The 18,884-nt window shown below is 40.6% G+C and overlaps 1 protein-coding gene across 1 annotated transcript in view; it reads right to left on the reverse strand.

Moving 5' to 3' along the window:
- ccdc107 (coiled-coil domain containing 107) overlaps positions 1 to 5,089 on the reverse strand; it is a 23,181-nt gene extending 18,092 nt beyond the window's left edge. The window contains exon 1 of the mRNA XM_050036006.1: positions 4,758 to 5,089. Within this exon, the coding sequence (XP_049891963.1) occupies positions 4,758 to 4,899 (142 nt within the window). The 5' untranslated portion in view covers positions 4,900 to 5,089. The remainder of the gene's footprint in view (positions 1 to 4,757) is intronic.
- Between the last annotated feature and the right edge of the window lie 13,795 nt (positions 5,090 to 18,884).

The raw sequence follows: 18,884 nt of genomic DNA on the forward strand, positions 1-18,884 counted from the left end.
TTTTTTTTTTTATTTTTTTTTTTAACGTGAAACATTTTTAACGTGTTCTTACTGGTTTAAAAAAAATGGTCCATCTATTTTGAAGAGGAAGAGACCTCTGGATAATCATGCTCCCAGTAAAATCCTCGAAACTGTCTGGTTCTTAAGTTATCAGAGAAAAAAAGTGTGCAGATATTAGTAGGTGCTAGGGTAACTGCCCTCTCATGCCAAACAGCATTGGGAAACACTGATCTGTAAAGTGAAACTGCTTTATTCTGTGATTTTTACTGGTTTATATCACCGTGTCTGTTTGTTTTGAAGACGAGGAGACCAGCAGATAATTCAGCTCCTGGTTAAGCCTCCTGAACAATGAACACTGGGGGAATTCTAATCGGGAGACGTTTCAGTTGCATGCAATCTGCAATGCTCACAGCTGGACGCCACTAAATCCCCCTAAATCCTACACTGTTCCTTTAAGATAATTTAGAAGTGAACAAGTAATTCCCCTTGTGTAACATAACATGTACAAATCTTGAATTATTTTATGTCACTGTGTGGTCACTGTGGTCTATGAAAGGAACTTACTCTAAATTTAATTTCTCCTCCTTGAAGGTGTGATCCATCCACCTAATGCCCTTCTAGCAAACTGTAATGATTTTCTGCAGACCCAAACTGTAACTTTAACTGGGTGGCCAGTTTGTCTCCTTTAATATCAGAAGTGTCCCTGTGAGTTTGACATCATGCAACAGATAACCCACAGCTGACAGACTGCACCTGGCAGAGAGGAAAGAGACCCATGCCAGATATGATATTCTTTTACCCTGAGTAAGGCTCCCTCTTGCTTAGCACTCTTCCTTTTTCAAAAAGGGTAAATTAGCTAACAGCATTGTAAAAGGAGTCCAAACTAAGAAAACTGTCTCTCGTCACTTGAACTGTAGGGTAAAGTCAGGTAACTTGGGACCCCAGGTAAAGTGGGACGAAAAATGTTTCACATCTTGGGCTCGTAACTACTAGGACTCAATCACCAAACATGTTAATGCATAGTTACTACAAATGTGCTCTACATGAAACAATAATTTTGACTGGTCTGAGGTAACTAGGATGGGCAGAGCAAAGAGTCAAAAAATCACTGGTCCCAGAACTTGCCAGGGAAGCCATGTCACATGTTGATTTTCTCATTTTGGTTATTAGAGTGTTCTAGCTAACACAATAAACAACAGAAATGGTTGTAGGATGTTACATTTTATTAACTGTTTGACTTTTAATCAAAAATATTTTCACAATACACTTTAGTTTTTATGGGGAAAAGTTTTGAGTGAGTACTCATTGCATTCAGGGACAAAAAACAAGCTAAAATGGGACATTTTATTCTGAAGTGAAACCAGCATGTTGTTAGACTGCCAGGTGCCATAAAATCATGACTTATGCTACCGTGTAGTCTCGCCACCAGACAATCAGAGATCTCCGCCTTCTCATAGTCTGGGGACACCCCTTTCTAAAGTGTGTTTAACACACCGGAAAAAACGGCCGGCAACAAAGCAACGCCTCTTGCATTTTTTAAAAGGACACGCCCTCCCGGAAATGTGCGCTCCCCTTTTCTCGTCTGCAAGGAAACAAACACACAGAGAGCTTGAAAATGGATGCCGAGAGATTTAACTCCGTTTTATTGTGCTCAGTCCACAAGATTGTGGAAATGAAGGACTTACAGCGACTTGAGCCATTTTGTACCACTACACGTGTTTCTAGTCTTGTCTAGTCAGTTTACGAGCACAAGAGTTCAGCTAGCCACCGAAGGACTGCCCTGCGGATTTACTATTGGTTCTGCAACGTAGGGAGTTTTTGGAAACTCTGAAATTGTATCCGCCCATCTAAACACAAAATCAGGGAGAAAGACATCAGTCTTTAGTTAAGCAAAGCGTCTAAAGACTGACTTGTGAGTCTAACTTCCGTGTGTCACACTGTTACAAACTATTACAGACATTTTTAGTATTTGTGTAATTAAAAAAATATCAAAAACAATGCAGAGAGTCCATGTCAGCCAGTCAAGAATTAGTCATCCCTGTTACACGCACACACACGTCCATATTAGACAACGTGGCACCAAGGAAACAGGCAGCAAAAGAACAAGGAAAGCATTTTCAATTAACAGTCAGGTTATATTAATGATTTAACAAATTTAAGAAGAACTATGCCCATTTTCTAAATTCATAAACGATATACCTCTGATCTAAGACAGTCAAAAATGATTAGTAACACGAACAACTATTTCCGAAATCCAAAACTGGAGTGCTAAAACTGTAATTTGTGATATCACCGGTTATAAAGTCTAGAGCTGCTCCATGGACAATAACTTGGGAAAGATGTTCTAGATGACACTATGAGAACCCAGAGTAATTTTGTGACACGCTGATGGCGTGTTATCTGTGCAACCCTACATCGGGAGATTTATAAAGTAGCACTTAACAGCCAACTTAAAGAAGAAGAACCGCAGCCAAAAATGTCTTCAATTTGGGAAAACAATGAGGTCCGGGAGCTCCTTAGGGGCCGATCACACCTATAAGTGGTGCTAGAAACGCGGACACTTCACAGACACTTGAAATGCCTGAAACGCCCTTTCAATGAGCGTTCCTTACGAGGAGCGCCCGTAGAGCTGGGGTGCGTGCGCAACCAGGCGATCAAAACATTGAAAATGGACCCAAGACAGAGGAGGGCACTTGCTGTTGCCGCTTCACTTGGCTGTTCACACAGCTCCAAGCGTGTGCTCTCCAGTGCTTATTGCTATACTGAGGTATTGAGGGATTGTATAGCTCCTCGTAATTACAAACAGTCAGGATGAACCGTTCGTCATCGCACTGCATTGCCATTGTGTTTACACAATTTACCTCAGCTACTCTCAACATCAAAACATGAATGAAGTTGACGTGATGGCAAAGCTCGCCTCTTGCTTGATTCCATGGATTTGAATGGCTGCCTGGGCCAAGTACGACGATGACGAAATAGTGCTACTGGCGCCTGACGCCCAAAAGTTGAGATTATTTCAACTTTCAGAATCTACAAACGCGCGTCTAAAAAGACGCCAGAAAGACGCTCATCATAAAAAATGCTTGAGAACCAGTCAGACGCGCCGTATCATAGGGAATCAATTGTTTTACTGGCGTCTTGTTTCTAGCGCTCCTTGTAGGTGTGATTGCCCCCTTACCCTCCAAGCAGCAGACAAGATCAACTGCCATGTACTGTAAAAGAGATGGTAAATCATTGTTACTGCAATGTTAATGCCATTGTTATTCTTTATAAAGCCCTGTGAACGTGTTTCTTACTCTGGAGGCTGATGCTGTAGTATTTTCATGTCACGCCCTTAATGCCTCTTTTGATTCCATTATGGTGGAATGCTGTCTAAAATCACACACTGAAGCGGAATAATGCGCTGTTGTTTGGTTCTGTGTACAAATGCAAAGGCAGCATAAAGAGGGGACTACATAGCAGCCTTATAGCGCGATCTATGTGAAAAAAGGACTTCTGTCTATGGAGCCGCTTTAGACTTTATACCTTGCAACATCACAAGTTTGAGACTTCCTTCTCTTCTTTTTTTCTGGTTTCTCTGAGAAAGTAGTTCATGTTCACAAATATTGACTGAGCTTTCCTCCAGGGCAACTACAGGTCCTTCAAAAGTCTTAAATTAAGTTTTCCTAATATAAAGCCTTAAAAAGTCTTAAATTGTCTTAAATTAAGATTCGATGGGTCTTAAATATTTTAGGTCACATTACCGCAAACATTTCTCCAGCCTGACAGACCCAATGACTGTTTACAATCATTGGGCAGAATGAAGAATTGCGATGATAAATAGCATTTAGGACAGCGATGAGATTTTGTTATCTTTTAACATTAAACTTAAACTCACCCAATTGTTGTCATTTTTCCTTACTAGTACTTACTGTACTTTGAACTGACATCGGTGTGTTTACTTGGAAAGAGTACTTACACGTGTGTTGCGCACGCTCGCCACACACACACACACACACACACACACACACACAATGTATATTTCCATTGCAGGCTTGGTCTGAATTTTCAGGTAAAGTGGTATTGGTTATATCTGTACACACCCTGTCCTCGGCCATGGAAATAACATATTGGAATTCTTAATTTAAGGACCGTTCCCCTTTAATGTCTGAACTTATAAATTGATTTAACAGATTTAAAAAAAAAACAAACAAACAAACAAACAAAAAAAACATGAATGTCTCACCTTTTCGGCTGTCCCGTTTTTACCTGATCATGTCATCAGAGTGAGATAGGGGTTCTTGATATGTTCTAACGTCCAAAGTTATATATAGTTATAAATATATTTCCTTTGTATGAATACTGCAGAGATGCATTGCAAGTTCTGGAGACAATACTTGAGGTAGCCCTCAGAATTTTAAGGGAGTAGTTTTATTTAGTTATCAACCAAAAAGTGTCACACGTTACCTGACTTCACCCCACAAGCAGTAAGCTAGCAACTGTTAAACGGTAGTACACCTTTAATATGCGGACTTTACTGGACTGCAATGGCGCGGAACATTAGTACACAATCATGTGTTGTAGTGTGGTACAAAAGCTGTTTTGTGTTGACCATAACTTGAATGTATTCTTCTGTTATAACCTTTATTTGAGAAACTCTATGCACGCGATAGCTGATGCAAAGACTGTATGAGTGCGCTCGAGGCAAAACGACGTACAGCTAAGAGCGCAGAGGAGCCATACTGCTGTGTGTCCTTCCCTTCTGCGAGCTTTCCTACCTTTTCTGGCGTAGCGAGGGTCAAATCTAGCTTCCTTCGCCCCGGTCCCGCCGCCGACGCCAAACATCCTGGGCAGGACGACGAACGTGAAGAGCACGGCCGTGAATGCCAGGGCGACTTGTTGTGATGTTGACAAAACCATCTTCTCGTGGGCACACAAACGGCACGAGACACCCGCAGAAAAGAAGCGACGCCAGCCGCTAAAAGATGTGGCTAAAGAGGCGAGGGCAGGGAGGAGAAGTGACGCTGTTCGGCTAACATATAACGAGGAGAAGCGATATTTGAGACCTAAATCTAGGCTGCTCTGCTGAAACAGCTGTGCTCTGATCCGCTGTAATAACAGCACCAGGATATCCGGACGGGGGTTTTCAGAATAAAAGCTTCAACTGAAAAAAATCTAGTGAAATAATACTGCCTGTGACTGGATCGTTTTTTGTTTTTTTTGAAGCAGCTTATTAACCTGGCTTTTGTAATAATTACATAAAATAAGAAAAAAAAAACTAGAGGCGGAGGCAGTCTATTTCAAAGGTGCAGTGTGAGGCATTTAGGGGAATACTGGCAGAAATTAAATTTAAAATAATGGGGTTTTTTTTGTGTTTAATTACTTGAAAAAAAAAAAAGAATTGTTGTGCTTCCCTTCCTCAGAATAAGCTGTTTGTATCTACATAGACAGATACACTCCATATTATATCAGCATAGGGAGTGGGACATTCACAGAGATCACCGTGGCTGCATTCAGCCCCAACACAACATTTATTTAAACTAAGCAGCAACCTGCAAGGCTGAAAAATAAAGACGATGCAGAAATGCCAAAAAAGTGCAGTTCATCGAAAAAGCCACTTGAGGCTGGCTCCAAAACAGAGTGAATCTCTATAAACCCCCATGTTAAAATGGCCAACTTTACAGTGGAAATAAACATGCAAAGCTTTCGATTTACTGGTCCATCTTCAGCCCTTTTTAAATAGGAACTGTGCAAATTTGCAGGAAAGCCTAACCAGTTTTCGTTCAGCATTTGCAGTCTAAAACGCAGGTGACAAAACGTGTGTAAGGAGTTCAGACATCCAGAGGGAGCTCGCAGTAGAGTCACCGCTCCTCCACGTCAGAGGGGCATGTTGAGGTAGTCCTGGGTGCCTCCTGTTAGGAGTGTTCCGCTGGTGGGAGGCCCCAGGCTAGACCCAAAACACGCTAGATTGATTATATATCTCATTTGGCCTGGAAACGCCACGGGATCCCCCAGAAGGAGCTGGAAAGCGTTGCTGGGGAGAGGGGCATCTGAAGTGCTTTGCTCAGCCTGCTGCTCCCACAACCTGGTCCCAGATAAGCGGTTGAAAATGGATAGATGGATGGATGGATGTTTACAGCCCAGAACGGTGTAGGTGTCTATAGCTAATTTCAACATTCATGACAACTATATAACACACCCATTTACATTTTATCAAGGCTTAAAGTTATAGGCTACTAAAGGGCATGGCCACTTGAATGGCAGGCTGTCTGCTGATAGTGTCCTCGGTTTCCCAGTTAGATCAACCCTTCACCCCTCCACAGCGCCAGCCTCTCGTCCAAACATGGTCACTTCTGGCTCCACGAAACCAAGATGGCGACAGACCAAATGTCAAACTCATGGCTTCACAAACAATGGGTGATGTTATGGTAGCTACGTCCATCATTTATACAGTCTATGATTTAAACAAAAACGGCAATGCATTGAACACCCTGATGTGTTATGCAGGCGCACTGCATTTCAATATGGTGGGAATTTAATAGGGGCTTTATTGGCATGGGAAACATACGTTTACATTGCCAAAGCAAATGTAAAAAAATAAAAACAAAAATTGTACAAACAATAAGTAACAATCTCCCAGAATTTTGTTTATGTAGGCTACATGTAGCTGCTGGCTGGTTACACCTCAGACACACCCACTAAACGAGAGAAAACATACCTTAAAGCCGTTGCCATTTCAAGGAAACACGTCATTCAACTGGGAAACCTTAGTAAAATGGTGTGCAAATTTGCGAATCCTAGGATAGCGAAGGAATAATCTGCCCTACTCTCCCTCTGATTGGCAAGTACTCATTGTCTTCATTGGTTGAATTGGTTAGGTTAAGGCAAGAGGGGTTTGGCTGGTTAAGGTTAGGGTAAGAGTGTCAGGGTAAGCCAATCAGAGGCACAATTAAGCGGTGGGCTGTTCCTTCACCTTCCTAGGATTCACAAATTCGCTAACAGTGTGCACCATTTTCAGATTGAATGCACCCCTTGTTGCATTGCCATGTTTCTACAGTAGCCTCGAATGGACCAATCAAACACTGGCTCTAGATAGGAACATTGGCATTTTTGTGTCTGCCAATGTGGTTAGAAGCCCCTCTGCGACAAGCAACATGGGAAATACAGCATGAAACTGCTTTTCTGTGTTTTTACTGTTAAATTACCAATTCTGTTTGATTTAGAGAGGAGGAAACCTCAGTGGATAATTCAGCTCCCAGCAAAAACCTTTGAGCGTCTGGATCAGAAAAAAGGTAAGTCGGAGAAAGACTGATTTGTAGCGTTAACTGCATTATTCAGTGTTTTTACCAGTTTTTGTCACCAGGTCTGTTTGTTCCGTAGTGGAAGAGACCTCTGCAGATAATTCAGCTCCCAGTAAAAACCTCCTCAATAATAAAAACTGAAGGAATTCTAACCGAGAGAAGTTTCTGCTGTTTGCTCTCTGCAAGATGCCACTAAATCCCCCTAAATCTTACACACTGCTCCTTTAATCCAATGAAATAACAATTTACAGGAAACAATGGGTGTGCAAGAACTGTGTGAGAGCTTGTTTCAAGTCTAGTATTCTGTATTGCTTTTCAGAGGGCGGTGGAACAAACATGCAGTTGCTGGAATAATTTGGTCTCTTGAGGGTTTTCCGGATGCAGTGGGTTCTGTTAATGTCCTCTAATGTTGGAAGTTGTGGTTGAGTGGTTATGATCATGCTGGTGCAATATGAGTAGCATGTTGTTTTGAAATATTTCAATATTCAGTGGCACACCAGTAAAAGCTGACAGATAGCTGTCGGGAAGGAATGCTTTGTGTTTGTTGTAGAACGAGATGTGTTAATATAGAGGGTTACAGAGTATACCCACCTCTTTTTGTGGATGTTTACAGTATGCCTACCTATCAGCCAAAAAAACATTGGAAGATATAGTTTACCCACTTCCTCCTTGGTAACAATCTACCTATTATCCATCTCATCAGCTACCACCACATCTCTGGCTAGGTTGCTAGCAGTACACCAAGTTAAGTTGATCAGTTTCTCTGTGGGTTGCTGACTCACTGTCAGTAGAAATAAACCCTATTCTGGTTGTATCATCGGCAAACATATTGGGAAATACGCTTACTTCTTTACTTGCAGAGAGTTAGACGAAAACATTGAGTGTGACGATGACAAGTTTTGGTTTTGTGGGTTGTGTCTTGCCTGGGAGCAGTGACTTCTGGGAGTCTTGTCCTGACTGTTTGCCACTCCAGTTTATGTAGTAACCATTCTGCCCCCATAATCTGTGATGGTCTTGCCACAGGGGACAGGTCTCTGTGTTGGAGTGTCCCTCTATCTGCTATTTGTGGCAGCACCTAACCTGTCTATACCCTTGAGGTTTGCCTTGGCTAGGAATCAATATTTCTCCTAGGCCCTGACAAGTCCTGGACAGACATAAAACAAGCATTATGTGAAGAAATCCATATTTTACTCTTACTGTTCATAAGTCACTCCATTGCGCACCATCAAATGTTTCAAAAACTTGTAGTACTCAAGATCGGTCTTGGTCTCAAGACTGCTTTTTGAAAGTCTTGTATTTGACTATATAGCATTTTTATATGGCCTTGACTCAATCTTGGACAGATGAAGAGGACTCTGGGTTTTATTTCAAAACCACAACTGCAGGGATACCACTAAATTGCCTGTGCAGAACAAAGATTGGGTAAGCTCCTTAGTTACTAAATTTGTTTGCTCATAGAAAACAAAAGAGAATTCCCACATATAAAATTCATCTCTGCAATGCCTTTTGCCTACTCTGGTCTTGCTCATGACTTTGTCTTGGTTTAGATGGTCATGACTACAACACTGTCAAAAACCTTACCATAGCCACAACTTTGACAGGCTGATGGAAATTTTACCAAATAACTAACACCACAGTCTCACCTACCAAACACACTGCCATCTCTGACAATCCCAACTTCTCAGTGAACAGACACACATAACATTTCATCCTTGATCAGTAAAGCTTTCACACACCTCAATCATATAGTCAATAACATCACTCCCTCATCTGGTCCAGAAGTACAGTGTTGGGGAGAATCCCTTTTTAGAATTTCTCCTGATCAAATCCTCTATTCAGACCAAAATCAACATTAAATTTAACTTAGACATTCCCCAAATAACACTGGACCTGATTAACAAACCAAAAAAAATACTATCCAAAATCTACAAGATAATTTCCAGGCCCCAAATAACAATTTCCATACCTTTGCTTTATCCATCAAAAATATATAGCTCAATAATTCAATACCAGATCAATCATAGAGTACACCACATGGGGAACAGGATATTTAAAATAGGTTTACACTGAATTTTGCCTGCACACAAAACACCACAGACATGCCATATGGAACTGCACACCAATTAAGACTTCCCAAAGATCACTTAACAATTCAAGTGTCGTCAGGACTGTAACATTCCTTGGATATTCTGTTGATGTCATCTGGATGTCTGGAAGCAGAAAATATTTAGTTCATTCCAAATAAATCAAATTTGGAAGAGCAAAAGACATCACCTCCTCTGCAGCAAATTTTTCTTAGGGAAGACCTTCCAGACAGTTTTCAGAAGAAAAAAGAAGTACTAGACACACTACACTTCACTGCCATAATAACTTATGAGAGAAAATAGAAATATCTTTCATTCTCTAAAAGACCTTAAGACTGACTCAACATGAGACAAAATCTCCTTTTGCAGAATGATCACAAAGAATTGGTGGTGAGGACTGACACTCTGCAACAAAGTACAGCCAATGTATTCATCACTCATCAGCTGTGTATGTAATTCCTTTATATCCTAACAGTTTCTCACAAATGTGAAATAATCGCTTTTATAAAACTTATCGTATTCTCCACAGACAATCAAAGAGTTCATCTGTGTTGATGTGGAAGTTTACATTGTTTCTTGTGATGGTGAGTTTCATCAGTGTTTCTCAAAAGCACAACATCCCAGAATCTGTGATGTGAATACTGCCTGTAAAAACCCACACCATGCTTCTCATGTGTTGACACAGCTGTATGTTCTTCGATGATGAGATGATAATCAAAAGTTTCATTACCTTGATATAATTAGATGTAACATTAGATTTAAAATGCCCCAAATAAAGACAATCAAAGAAACAAAGTGAAATAAATTAATAATACAGTATGTATTTCCTGTTTATGTATACATTTATCGTAATAACAAATCAAATCTCAACACAGTGTGACGAGATTCATTGTGTTTCAGTGTTGTCCAGCAGAGGGCAGCATAGGCCAGTACTCTGGTTTAGTATTTTCAATCTTTCATAGAGAGAGTCACAGTTTTATCCTCTGGGGAGGGACCATGTTCAACAGTTTCATCGCTAACACCTGGTAAAATATTGACATGCAAGTGTACAAATTTCAGCCCTCAAAATGGCAGGGCAACAGGAAGGGTCATGAGGTCACTGAAACAATTAGAGTTTATTAGAGGACATTAATAAATATTATTATTGCTTTTTAAAATTAATATCCAGAGCAGATTACTCTGCAGTTGCACAGTCACTGAGGAGATAAGTTGCTCAAGAACAAAGTGCAAATGGGCTGATGGCCTCATCCCTAGCATCCTTAAAGGTTGAGTCAGTGATTCTGTGTGAAGTTTGGTCCAAGATTGTTTCCCATATCGGAACCAGGATTGTGTATAAATGCCGGATTCAGCGCACACACAGAACAGACAGCTAGTGGACTGTGTGGAGATATTTGCTGAATTTGACAAACAGTGTATTACTGTAAAATTTTAATGAAAAGCCTAGTCCCAATTAAACGCCCAATCCCTTTTACTAGCTTGGTGTTTACACATTTTGACAAATAAACACTTGTCTCAATTAGACACCTGGTCTGGTTGCCAAGCAGTTTATTTGGACGTATAAACCTGGGTTGTTGGCTACCTCAAATTTTGTGTCCATTACTGGATTACTCTGCAAGTTATTCGATTCCTTCAGTCTGTAGAGGTCCTCAGATCAAAATAATCAAATGGGTTTTTCATAAAAATTAATCCAAGTTGTGAGTATTGTTTTATCAGGATAAAGTGGTGTGTCAATATGCCGGTATGTTATCCTCTCTCTCTCTCTGATGCTTTGTCTGTTGGAGCTAGATCAAATGAATGATTCATATTTCTGTATAATCTGGAGCCTAATTTGTATACAAGTAATATTCATACTAGTGAAAAAAGAACAATTTGATCCTATTTCCCATCTTTGCTGAGCAACAGTTCTGTGTGAAAGGAATTAAAGGCCTGTCCCATATAAATGCCTGTTCCAAATTTAGGCCCATTGATGCAAATAATAGCCCCCGGCTAATAACTGAAGTTTTACTGTAGATTAAAATCACAGACTGCACCTTTAAGCGTCACAGATCGTCACATCACTTCACATATCGTCATTAGAGTATTAAAACTTTGTTTATTTTGTTGTCAGACAACACAACAGTTCTTCTGAGCTTCTTTTTGTTGTTTTGCAGTTAGCTGGCAGCAGACTGCAGAAGAGCAACTGTCTCCAGGAACATCCCTTCAACCACAGACCACATCAACAGGGGAATAGAACCCCGAGTTGTTTTCCCAGTATTCACCGGCTCATTATACATTATCCCGCTTATTACACGGCTAATTATCAGTTGAATAGACAGAATATTGATTAATTATACATTTTGTAAGCGGTAACGGCTACTTTAGCCCGATAAAAAAAGTAACTGTTGTCAGGGCAGCATCCCTATAGCAACGCCGGGCTACATAGCAACTGTGTGTAATGACCGTTGCTACTAGCAGCGGTCATTACACAGTAATATCAGACCGCAGAATGCCGCGACTGACCAATCAGAATGCAGCATTTAATAGAGCTGTGTAATAAATGTTGATATTACACACAGAACTTTCCATCACAGTGCACTTGTTACTGTTGTTGCCAGATATGGCATGAACAGTTCTTATCTGAGTGCCACATCATTACATGACTTTCTCATATAACCCACTCGCCATAGTCCATGCAAAACTAGCAGATGAATGATCAGTGTGGTGTGGTTCAAACACACCTGCATTGTCATGAGGTAGGCCTACTAATCTTTCAGTGGTACATCTATCATTTGGCTGTAACTGTAACTCTAGAAGATACTGTAACAAGTCAGTTTTGGGACATACTGATGTGGGCTTACCAGTAGCACTACTTTGTCATCTACTATGAGAGCCATGTTGCGTGTGTTTACAATAATGCTGTTAGGAACCAGAAAATGCCAGACCAAAATCAGGGGTTTAGTACAGTTTCTGACAACTTGAAGGGCATGTGTCATTGGCTTGTGAGAAATACTCAGATTGACTGTGATTGAACCAACTGAGTCCAGAGGGTCACCTGTGACACCAGTGAGAGGAACAAACTGTTTCACTATGGGCTTTTTGTGGAGAGAAGTTGTTGACATCCTAAAATCTTCACCGATAACTGCAATGTCAGCTCCAGTGTCAACAAAAGCATGCACAATACTGTCCTCAACCACAACTGACACATATCTCACATATCTCATAACTGTCTCTGGTAAAGTCAAGTGGGGACCCTTTCCACAGTTTCATTGTGAATAATGCTTTCTTTGGCTACACAGGACTTGTCCGAACCCTTGTCCATCAGCACCGGCGCACCCCAGGGGTGTGATAGTTCACCAGTCCTGTTCACCCTGTAGGGGAGACCGGGGTAAGATGAGCCACTTTTCATATTTAGAATCACTACATCAAGGATATTATAGTTTTGCTGCTAACTAATATATGTGCATATATTTCAGGATGTTGTGCATCCCTACAAACAAACAGAATGAGTGTAAACATAACTGTTTTGATAATATAGCATGTCCAAAAAAAGTGGTTTCGTGGCACAACTTATCCCGTGTCTGGGGTAAGTTGAGCATAGGAGTGGGGTAAGTTGAGCCATCTCCCTCCTTCCCTCCCCCCGCCCTCCCTCCTACCCTCCCTTCCCCCCACCTAACCTTCTCTCCTCCCCCTCTCTCCCTCCCTCCCTGGGTTAAGATATTCCACAGTTATACATGTCTGTACTGAATTAAATAAGACGTTTGTGTATTTTTATTTATAACAGACAATTCAACAGGTACAAATCTTTTTTAAAATTATCATTGCATATAACAACTTTAAAACATTTTAACATAGGCCTGAGAATGCCTTATAGTGCGCTTAGAGAGAGAACCATAACAGCTGTGTTTTTGGAAAGAAAACACTGAACTAAATCCGTAGATGTGAATCCTAGTTTGGTGTCCTTGCTAACAGGAGGGCCAATTGTGGAAATTAAGGTATTATAATAATTTGAACTTGTTTATTAACACATTTGAGCATACTGAACCAAAACTCTCATTCTCTCATCATCCTTCCTCTCTAAACTCCTCCCTCCATCTTACTCTCATTCCATCCACCCCCCTCCCTCCTTCCATCCATATCCCACCTGTCCCTTTACTATATATTCCACTGGTCCAGGTTGCAGGGGAATACAAACTGCCGGGACTTCCTTGCTGTGCCACCAACTCTGTGAGCCAGTGGCTCAACTTACCCCTGTTCAAATTGCCCAACTTACCCCATAGCTACCATATTGACTTTATTAGCCCCCACAGCTAAAATGGTGCACTTTCATGCTAGCTGTACTACCTCATGTTGTAGTTAATAGATACCACAATTGATCTATAAAACAAGTTAAAAATTATCTATTTTGGTCTAAACACAATCCCCATGAAACACTAATTACAATTACATTATAAAATTTTCTGATGATACAGCCATTCTGGGTCTCATGTCTGACACATGTGACACAACTGTGTTCAACATTGGCATCCAGAATTTAGTCCAATGGTGTGATAAACATTTTCTCATCATCAACATTAATAAAACAGAGGAGATGATATCTGACCCCAAATTTATTGGAGACTATTCACCAGTGGTTATCCATGACCAAATCATAGCCCAGATTGAAACATATAAATACCTGGGCATACACATCGACCATAAACTAACATGGGGTGTTCAGGTAGATAAGGTCTGCGCTAGGGTCCGACAGTGCCTACACTTTCTCCACAAGCTGAGGGTCAACCAGAAAGTGTCGGTCCTCTTCTACCATGCTGTAGTTGAGAGCATCCTGCAACATCTCAGCCTGTTTTGGCAACCTCAGTGTACAATTGAAGGCCCAGATTACCAGGCTTACGCAGAGAGCTATGAAAATAATGGACATCAGACGGGCCCAGATGATTATCTCAGAACCCACCATGTCCTCCTTCATGAGTACCAACTTCTCCCCTCAGACAGATGCTTTAGAGTCCCCCAGTGCAGGCTTAAAACTGAAAAAGTCTTTTGTCCCCTTGTCCATTAAAGCCTTAAATGGGAAGCTAACTGTAGCTTAACCATACATAAGTATAGGTATAGGTATAGGTATAGGACCCCCAAACTGACCCCCAAACTGGGAGAGTGGCTCCGGCAGATTCCAGGAACAACATTTGAAGCCTCAGTTCAGAAGTGTGCAGACCAAGGAACTACTACAAGATACTGCGCAGAACCCTCAAACTACCAGGCCTCTGGTAGAGGACCTGAGCTTGAGGATGATACAGATACCACCCTAAGAGGGTCTGTAGATTGATGTAGGAACTGTATGTATAACTTTTTTCTATCTTTTAATGGCAGGTACCACATGTATCCAAGACAAATTTCCTTTGGGACAATAAAGTCTATCTTGCCTTGTCTTGTCTTGTCTTGTCTTGGCTTAGCTTAGCTTAGCTTAGCTTAGCTTATCTTAGCTTAGTTTAGATTAGCTTAGCTTAGCTTAGCTTAGCTTAGCTTAGCGTAACTAACTTGTTACTTTAAGACACCACCAGTGATATATTAATAAATGATTAGGAAATAATGATGAAATAAAAATAATAATAAGAGTAATAGAAATAATAATAATATTTTTTTTTCACTCTGTTGTCATATACACACAGGCCAGAAATACACACACACATACACAAACAGGACCTATGTTGCATGCATTAAATGGAGAGATGTCAGAGTGGAGGGACTGCCCATGGACAGGCCACCCCAAGCAGTTTGGGGTTTGGTGCCTTGCTCAGGGGCCAGCTACCAGTCCATGCTCCTTACTTGGTCTGGACAGGGACTTGAACCTGCAACCCTCTGGTTCCCAACCCAAGTCCCTATGGACTGAGATACAGGTATAAAAAAATGACACATATAATGGTGTTCTCAACTTTATTAATATCATCAGTTTATCTTAGCTTTTAGCAGGTGTAATTAGATCGCGTACAGAACATATTTTTAACCAATTTTAACAAATCAAGTTTGAGATCAAACTGTAAAACTAGGCAATGCTGATCAATATAAACCAAGATTCTGTTACTGTATTGCCTTTTTCTCAGCTCAGATGTTTTCAGAAACATATTCAAGAATTTGTAAGCAGTCAAGTGGGTGCCATACTGTTTCCTGTACTATAAAAATGGAGGCTGAAAATACTAAGAACAAATGGTAAAACAAGGTAATGCTGATCTAATATGAACCAAGATTCTTTTATGGCGTTGCCTTTTTCTTTCCTTAAATGTTTTCAGAAGCATATTTCAGTACACTGTTTAACTTGTAACTCATGACAAAGTTTACATTATGTCACCTACCAGTGGGAGTGTTATTGGTCAGGTGCGGCGCATTGCATTCTGGTAGTTTTAGGTTTTCTACCTCTTGAGAAAAAGCAAATGACCAATTGTATCCTCCTGAGACTCAAACTTTTGTTTGGTATGCATTTTTAATATCTCCTAGCTATTTGGGATCAGTAGTGTGTTGTTGCTGAAATTGGTCAAATTTGTTGCCATATCAAACTATGAACATAACTAATCATAAATAAACAACTTTCAATCATAAAATTTGATCAGGTTTGAACCTTCTCCACTTTTGTGTCTTTATCAGATGCAGACTGACTTGGCAGAGATGACTGCCATCTTGTTTTTACATGGATTAGTGTATTGTGCTCTTACTACCACTAGATGGCACAAAAAAGTGTCCACGAACAAGGACAATATGTTTAAGTTAAAGCAGCTGTGCGGAACTTTTTACCATTTATAAAACTGTCCCTAGTTCGTATCACCCCCCCTTGAAGATCCGAATATGTATTTGAACCCAACAGTGACAAAAAAGCCTTTCTCTATATGGCTATTTAGCGTAGCCTCGGTCGGGTCGGACACAGCGGAAGTCAGCAAACCAGAATACGGCACCCGGAGGCGGAAGTAAGTCTGCACGCCCGCAGCGGCCCGCAGCCATTAACCACAGAAGAAGGAGGAGCCGTGTTTACAGTACGAGTAGGATTTAAGAAACAGGCTAAATGACATGTAGTAGGGAGTAGTGAATGATTTCGAACACATTGCACACTCTTGTGTAGGTGGTGGTATGCACCTGGAAGTTGTTTACGATCCGCCAATAAATTGAGAGAAGAAGAAGAGCAGTGTTCTTTGAGTAAGCGGTACACAACGGGCATTGCTGAACACAAAACAGTTTTACCAGATGTGTCTATAAGGACTTGGTTGTACTTTCGATGTCATGGCGGATAAAGAAGGAAAACCATCTAAAAGAAGAAGAACAGAAGAACAGAAGAAGGCTAAACGGGACAGTGATAGGGCTCGAGCCCAAACGCATGTAAACCTCGGTCGGGCATTCACCAAGTAAAGAGAGCTGAGAGATTTGAAAGGTTTTAAAGGAGTTGGCCCTTTTCCTAATCGACAGGTATGTAATTTTTGTTTTTATTTAGAGAATATTCCGCAACTTGTTAGATGTTGTTTCACTTCAATATATGACGACATGGAAGTTATAAGCAAGCTAAATGGTAACGTTAGCTGATGTGAACCGCTTTTGTTTAGTAACGTTACAACAAACACCACAAAATTATCTGTGACTGTGACCATGAACACAAATATACAGCAGGCAGTTGTCCTCAGTTTATAAGAAATTCAGAGCTCCACCAGAGCATTTATGATTTTCCTCTCGCTCTCCAAAATAAATGCATGCAGTAATTGCCGGTTGCAGTCGAGATTTTACGAATGAAGCTATTTCAGTGTTAGAGGCAGTAGAGATTATTATCTGAGGCTCCTGGAAAGTATGAGTGCCTCTTGAGGTGGAGGCTTATACTTAACCTCCTCTGACCCCTGGTGAGCACAAAGCTGAACCCCCTGCAATTTGCCTATCAACCAGGCATCACGGTGGATGACACAGTTATCTATTTCCTGCACAGATCCCTCTCACACATTGACAGCACTGTGAGGACCACGACAGTCATGTTTGCGGAAGGATCAGTTAGCTTGTCAGAGAGGACGGAGGCGGAAGAGGGACGGAGTGAGTGAGTGTTGGATTGAAAACCTATGGCGGATCGCATAAACTGTACTCTGAGGGCCGAATTCAGAAAGAATGAACTGCAGCCGCTGATAGCACCATGAATTGCACTTCACTTGCACCCACAGTTTTCTCCGTCTTAACGTCCTATTCACAAAGGATATTGCACTAATGATATACCAGCGCAAACACGCCCACAAAGTTTGGCAGCTGAGTGCAGTTTGCCCCTGATTTGCCCCTGATTGCAATTAGCCACATGGCAAAGTTATTTTTTTCACTTAACTGCGTGTGGCTATTAGCGCTGGTGTTAGTGAATTAGACGTTGTTTATCAATGAGGCTCATTTGCATAGAAAGGGGCAATTTTTGCGCCAAATATATGCATATTACCTCATTTAAATACATGCAAATAACACCGGAGCACCGAGACACAATCTGCTTGGCAGCGCAGTTAGTGGAGCATTTCACCCTCTGCTTTGTGAATTAGACGGTATCTATTTGCTCCATTTTTACCTGTTTAGCAGCCACAAAAGCCACGCATTCCTTTTGTGACTTCGGCCCTGAATGTTTCATCATGTCAAATAGTACTGATGAAGAAGATGGTAATGAGATGGAGTGGATGATATCTAGGTCTGCAAGGATGAAAAGAGCTTTGAGAGAGAGAAATATGGGAGAGAAGTTGGTCGATGGACAGTGAGACTGGCAACAACAAGAAATCCAGAACAAATCAGGAGGATAAGCAAGTGACTGAAGTACAAGGATATGAGTGGAAAGTAATAATTGAGTTCAATCAGGATGGTGGTCATTATCACCCGATCAAACTTACCAAAGCAATAGAGGATGACATCGGCAAAATGTGGCAAATGCTTTGCTATGGCAAAGTTTAGAGGAGTTGTTTCAGGAGTACTGCTGAGTATGTTAATGGGGGATGTTAAAAAGGAGGTTAAAGGTGTTAACTCATTAGAATCAATATTACGCTTTCTTGTAAACAGCATGTAACAACTCTTGCTTGACAATTTAAACCTCCATTCATAAGACCATTTCGCTACCTTCTCTATTGCTTTCCTTATATTTTCTATCACATAAGGTACATTTCTTCCCCTCATTCAAATTGCCCCATCATCCACATATAACGCTGATTTTATACATCCATCTAAATTTGCAAATATATAATAATAATAATAATAATAATAATAATAATAATAATAATAATAATAACACATTTAATTTGTATAGCGCTTTTCAAAACACTCAGACACTTTACAAAAACAAAAAAAACAAGATAAAAACAACATAAGAGCAGTAAAACACAGTTAAGAGAAAGAATGCCATCATTAGTCATTAGTCATACTTCTACTGTTATTATACACATATGACTATTGTCACACATGTATACTGCCAGATATTAATACATACTTTCAACATATTGAACCACAGAAGCCAGAACTATAACTATAATATTATTACTTTCAATAATGTTGTTGTAAGCTACTGTCA

This window comes from Epinephelus moara, chromosome 23 (assembly GCF_006386435.1).
Source record: "Epinephelus moara isolate mb chromosome 23, YSFRI_EMoa_1.0, whole genome shotgun sequence".
Taxonomy (NCBI): domain Eukaryota; kingdom Metazoa; phylum Chordata; class Actinopteri; order Perciformes; family Serranidae; genus Epinephelus; species Epinephelus moara.